At 30.8% G+C, this 5,731-nt stretch overlaps 2 protein-coding genes across 5 annotated transcripts in view; one reads left to right on the top strand and one right to left on the bottom strand.

Annotated features, from left to right (window-relative positions):
• LOC108745820 (cyclin-L1) overlaps nt 1-2,632 on the top strand; it is a 3,475-nt gene extending 843 nt beyond the window's left edge. The window contains exons 2-5 of one of the 4 annotated variants that reach the window (XM_018482195.1): nt 351-535; nt 636-1,220; nt 2,059-2,364; nt 2,598-2,632. In XM_018482195.1, coding sequence (XP_018337697.1) covers nt 351-535; nt 636-1,220; nt 2,059-2,320 — 1,032 coding nt within the window. In that variant the 3' untranslated portion in view covers nt 2,321-2,364; nt 2,598-2,632. Of the gene's footprint in view, nt 1-131; nt 266-350; nt 536-635; nt 1,221-2,058; nt 2,435-2,597 lie in introns of those variants that run through there. The other 3 variants (XM_018482196.1, XM_018482197.1, XM_018482193.1) reach the window with 3 other exon arrangements.
• A 644-nt stretch (nt 2,633-3,276) lies between these two features.
• LOC108745826 (leucine-rich repeat-containing protein 51-like) lies at nt 3,277-4,150 on the bottom strand. Its single transcript, XM_018482207.1, has 2 exons — nt 3,910-4,150; nt 3,277-3,767 (listed from the first exon to the last, which is right to left on the bottom strand). The coding sequence occupies exons 1-2, from the start codon at nt 4,025-4,027 to the stop codon at nt 3,277-3,279; spliced, it is 609 nt and encodes a 202-aa protein (XP_018337709.1). The 5' UTR covers nt 4,028-4,150.
• Nucleotides 4,151-5,731: the final 1,581 nt, after the last annotated feature.

Genomic DNA, 5,731 nt, shown 5'->3' with positions numbered 1-5,731 from the left:
AATCTACTTTAATTTTTTATATGAAAAGCTTTGCTATTGCTATTACTTTAACCCTTTGCGGACAGAACTATATGTTCACTTACAATTAGTACAAAACTGACAAAAATAGCTTAAGGTGTATGTATTTCCAGAGTCTGGATTTCCAGAGTGGCTAATGTAGACAAATGAGAATGACGACGTGCACGCTGGATATATGTCGACATGTGTCGCACAGCAAAATCAAAGTGTGGCAATGGAATAATATCTCTGTTTGTGTCCCTAAAGGGTTAAATATTGTTGATATATCATAAATTTTGTTACAGAATGTCATGGTTTAATTATCCTTTTGGTCTTTACATTTATTTGCGTAGGTTGCAATGGCTACTGGACAAGTAATATTCCAACGATTTTATTATAGCAAATCTTTAGTTAGACACAATATGGAAACAACTGCAATGGGTTGCATCTGCTTAGCCAGCAAAATTGAGGAAGCACCTAGGCGTATCAGGGATGTCATTAACGTTTTTAATCACATAAAACAAGTATCCAGCCAAAAGTAAGTAGCTTCATTACTTTGGTTTTATATATAGTTATAAACATAAAAATTGAGGAACAGAGAAAGAATTAAAAGAATTCATTTTTGTTATTTATTTCAGAGCAATACAACCTGTAATTCTCGATCAGAATTATGTGGCTTTAAAGAATCAAGTGATCAAGTCAGAAAGAAGAGTGTTGAAAGAATTGGGTTTCTGCGTTCATGTAAAACATCCTCACAAAATTATAGTTATGTATTTGCAAGTGTTGGGATATGAGAAGAATCGCACGCTAATGCAGCAAAGCTGGAATTATATGAACGACTCATTGCGTTCTGATGTGTTTTTGCGTTATCAGCCAGAAACAGTGGCTTGCGCGTGTATTTATTTAGCTGCTCGTCAATTGCAGCTGCCTCTACCAATGACACCCGCTTGGTTCTCGGTGTTCAGAGTCAGTGAATATGCAATCAGAGACGTATGTCGACGTATATTGCGTCTTTACTCACGACCACGTGTACGACCTGAACAATTGGAAAAACGCGTCGAGGAATTGCGACGTCAATATGAAGAGGCCAGAACCAAGGCGCGTGGTGGAGACGTTGATGGGCATACACCGAGTCCACCGTTGCCAAAACATCACAACGCCTGGGGTGGATTTATCAGTCGCAGCGGCACACATGCAGCCCCCGAAAGAACGAAATCACCCAGGTATGATAGTGTCACTCGAGTAAAAACAACAAATAAGAATAAATATATTCAATCCATACAAGCGAAATGGTTCATATTTCTAATCATGCATCACATCACATTTATTAAATTTGATAATGTAATGCATCGGTGAAATGGACTATTCCATTGTTTACGCGAAATGTTAAATTGTGATGCTGTCACAAGTGTCATCTCATATGATAGTCCGTTTCACCGAAATTGGCGTTTCGAAACGCACCCAATAAAGACATTAACGTTAAACAATAACTTTGTAAGATTATTGATGAGATGAAAGTAATTACAAATAATTAAATTATCATCGTACTGAGAAGTATCCAAACTAGGATCGAAATATTTGTGTAATTTTCTGATGTTATCAATTGTATAGATTGTAATAATATTTACACATTGACTTCTTGTATTGGCTCAATTAAAGACATTTATTATTTTATTAATTTATTCATTAGAGCCTAAATTGTCTTTTAAATTATTAAGATAAATGCATACTATATTATGTATAAAAAATGTACTATAAATTATTTTTAAAGATATACATATATACCGTACACAGTGCGGAATAATTATGTCAAGAGATTCGTATTAGTATACTTCATAGTACATTTCATAGTAGTGTGTACTTTCTTCATGTAATTATACAGTTGTTATAGTAAGAGTTTCATACTATCTTTTTCTAATTTGATTTGTAAAAATCAACAATGCGAGCAATATATTATTGTTCATAAAATTTTATATTGAATTTTACAACATGAATATTTATAAATAAGAAAAAGAAACCTTATCATTGATACACTTTTAAATATCTTTTGATGTATTTCAGACGTTCAAAATCTCCAAGTACTTCCCCATCACGAGGCGAAGAAACAAAATATTCAAATAAGCGAAAAAGACATAGCAGAAGTAGATCCCGAAGTCACAGTCATAGTAGATCTAGCAAACCCAAAAAGACTCAACGAAGACGATCAGGTAGTCACAAGTCATCACGAAGATCGCGTAGTTATAGATCACGAAGTCGATCTCGGGATAGAGATTTGGAGAAATCAAGCAAACATCGTAGTAAACGTAGTAGACGATTACACTAAATACTAATGTGTAGTCAGCACTTTTACATTATGTTGTGAGATATCATAGGCTTAGTTTATATCGCGCACTAAATACGGGTACTAACTAGTAACTTTATATTGAATTATCTTAATTTCAACGATACATGTTAATTATACATGATATGTATATTTAATTAATCATTTTGATACATATTGTATCAATTTAGTGCATTATTGAATACATTGCTAAAATTGAAATAATTTGATAGAAAGTTACTAGTTAGTATCTGTATCAAGTGCACGATGTAAAGTAGACCATAATTTAAATATCACTATTGTAATAAATTTATAATATACAGCAGAACTTTATCAGGCCTATTGTAATTCTTTTAGTATATTTCAAAAAATAACTCGGTTTTTCCAGATTATCTTGAATTTCGCATAGTTGCTATCAATAATGTATCATACATTGCTTTTTCACAAGTTTAACATTATTTATATATAGGAATATAATTTATATTAAAAATTATTAAATGAGGTCGATAAAGTTTTTTTTAAATATTAAAATGTATAAAGCATTTTTTATGTTTTGCATGAGTTCCTAGAAATTTATCTGGAAAAAGCAAAATATATTTAATATTCTATATATAGTAACATGTATTTCTTTTTATAAATTTTTATAATATCTGACAGATCTATAAACAAATACGTTTACGAGCACAAAAAATATAAATGTTTATGATTCCACAAAAATTACAAGCATCTTTCTTCATCTTGATCACTTATCATTATTTACTATAAGATTAAATTCAACAATTAAATATCGTTTTTAGAAGAACATTAATTTCATATGTAATTATGTTTCATGTAAAGTTGCCATATACCTCCAGTAAGAAGTAACATGGTGTACAATGTTACAAAAAAGTTATAGAAATAAAAATATTAAGAGAAAGTGTATATCAAAAAAAGAGCATTCAATGATACAAAAATAAATTTTATATTCGTATCCCAGGTTGTTGTATCATTTTAAAAAATCTTATGGGCAGCGCCTTTTTTTTTTCAGCAGCAATCACTGGCGAGAAATCTAAGATGAGTAACTGTGGCAGCAGATGTACGATGTAACCCCTGTAGCAAGGAATGTCTTCTATCGGATTACCATGTAACGTTAATGACCTGAGATTTTGTAACTTCCTGAGCTTTAAAATATCTGTAATATTTGCGATTTTATTGCCGTGCAAGTAGAAAATCTTCAAGTTTGTAAACTTCTCTATTTCTTCTCCAATCTCGTTTATTTCATTGAAAGACAAATCCAACCAACTGAGATACACAGGATTATCAAGAACTCTATCCGCGAGACGTTGAAGACCTTCCATTGAACTCAGTAGATTATTGCTCAACCACAACGTACTGGTTATATAACGATCCTTAACTGTTCTTATCGGAGTTTTTCCGGTACGTATTATTTGTGCACGTTTCTCCATCAATTCTGTCAAAGAAAAACAAAGAGATACATCTGTGAATAAGTTATTAACGCTCATAAGAGTCAGTTTGCGATAAAAAATTGTCAATGTGCGCCATCAACTCGCAAAATAATAAATTAAAAAATGACATTCCTTTAATTTATGTACCGTCCATGGTGGTAGCCTTTTTAAACGATAAATCTAACGGTGGGGCGACCAGCATTTCCTGCTGTTCGTTTCGTTTGTAATCCGAAATATGATTTTGAGAAGAATAATTAATGCTCATTGCGAGTAATTGAACTTGATCTTTCTATTAAATAGGCAACCATCACCTCTATCACTGCTCTATCACCTCGAGAAACATTTGAATCTTACGGCTTACTGAAAGTTTCATTTTAATGACCACAGCACAAACTCTTGCATAAAGGTACCTTTTCATGCATCGCTCATCGCTCTTTTTTCTGCGCTATAATGACGTTATGTAATCACTGGCGACGTGTAGTTGAATTTTTTCAACGATAAGCGACGTCAAAGTGATCACGTATCGAACAAGGTACAAGATAAGTTTGGTAGTATTCTAAATAACAATGTTACAAAAACATAGATATTATAAATAGCTAATTAATTACATAAACATTATAAATAAAAATAATATTAAGGAAAGGTGAAGAAGATTAGTTACATTTATAACCATTTGTTCTTACTTGGAAAAGAAAAAAACGATCTTAAACTAAAAAACGTTTTTGGATTAATCCGTTATTAATAAATGAACATGGATTTTATAATGTATTTTTATCTACAATTTCTCGGCAAATAAGTACATTTAGAAATTTTCGTATGAATTTAACTCAGTTTGAAGAATTATTATGCAAAGTAGTACCATTAATTTCAAAAGAAACATTATGTCGAGAATCAATATCTGTTGGTGAAAGATTATGTATGACACTAAGGTAAGTGAAAAAACAATGCACAAAGTTATATAAAACAAAATAAAGATTTAAAATATTATAAATATTTTTTTTATAGATTTCTTGCTTCTGGTGATTCAATGATTTCTATGAGCTATCGATATCTGCTTGGACTTAGTAATATTATTTTAGAAACTTGCGATGCATTGTGGTCTGTTTTATCTAAAGATGTTTTTCCATATCCTTTCACAAAAGAAAAGTGGTTAAGCATTTCTAAAGAAATATGGGATTTTAATCATTGTATTGGAGCTATTGATGGTAAACATATAATTATTCAAATAAATTAAATAATTAAAAGCTTCAAAATTATAAAAAATATTTGTATTTATAGAATGACAATTATAATATTTTATAGTGCCCTGAAAATGCAGGATCATATTTTAATTATAAAAATAGTAAGTTTTTTTGCTTGCTATTTGTGATGCAAAATATATTTTTATTTTTGTGAACATTGGGGCCTATGGACGTCGCAGTGATGGTGGAATATTTAGAGATTTTCTTCTTGGCCGGAAATTCGTAAACAATGAAATGAATATACCTGATCCACTTATATATACAGAATCACTTTATTTCGAAGGAAACTTTGTACCTTACATATTTGTTGGAGAGATGAAGCTTTTCTTTTTACTGAATATTTAATGAGGCCTTTTCCAGGAAGATAAGAATTGAATCAAGAGAAAACTATTTACAATTATCGCCTTAGTCGTGCAAGAAGAACTATTGAAAATGCTTTTGATATTTTAGTAAGTCAGTGGATTTTAAGAAAATCAATAAATTGTTCTATAGAAACAGCAATGAAAATGGTACAAACTATCGTATGTCTTCACAATTATATTAGAATACAAGATATCGGAATTAATGAATACGTGACAAAATATGATTGATCGAGAAGTTGATGATGGCTTAATAGAAGATTCTTGGAGAAAGAATGTACATAATAATTTTGCTTTTCGGGAAATAAATCAATGTACAAATACTAATTCTCGGATTGTTGCAAAAGTTCGGGATGACTTTAATGCATA

The sequence above is a fragment of the Trachymyrmex septentrionalis genome, unplaced genomic scaffold (assembly GCF_001594115.1).
Source record: "Trachymyrmex septentrionalis isolate Tsep2-gDNA-1 unplaced genomic scaffold, Tsep1.0 scaffold15, whole genome shotgun sequence".
In the NCBI taxonomy this organism is placed as follows: Eukaryota; Metazoa; Arthropoda; class Insecta; order Hymenoptera; family Formicidae; genus Trachymyrmex; species Trachymyrmex septentrionalis.
Note: the sequence above shows the minus strand (reverse complement) of the source record. Positions and strands in the feature narration are given on the sequence as shown.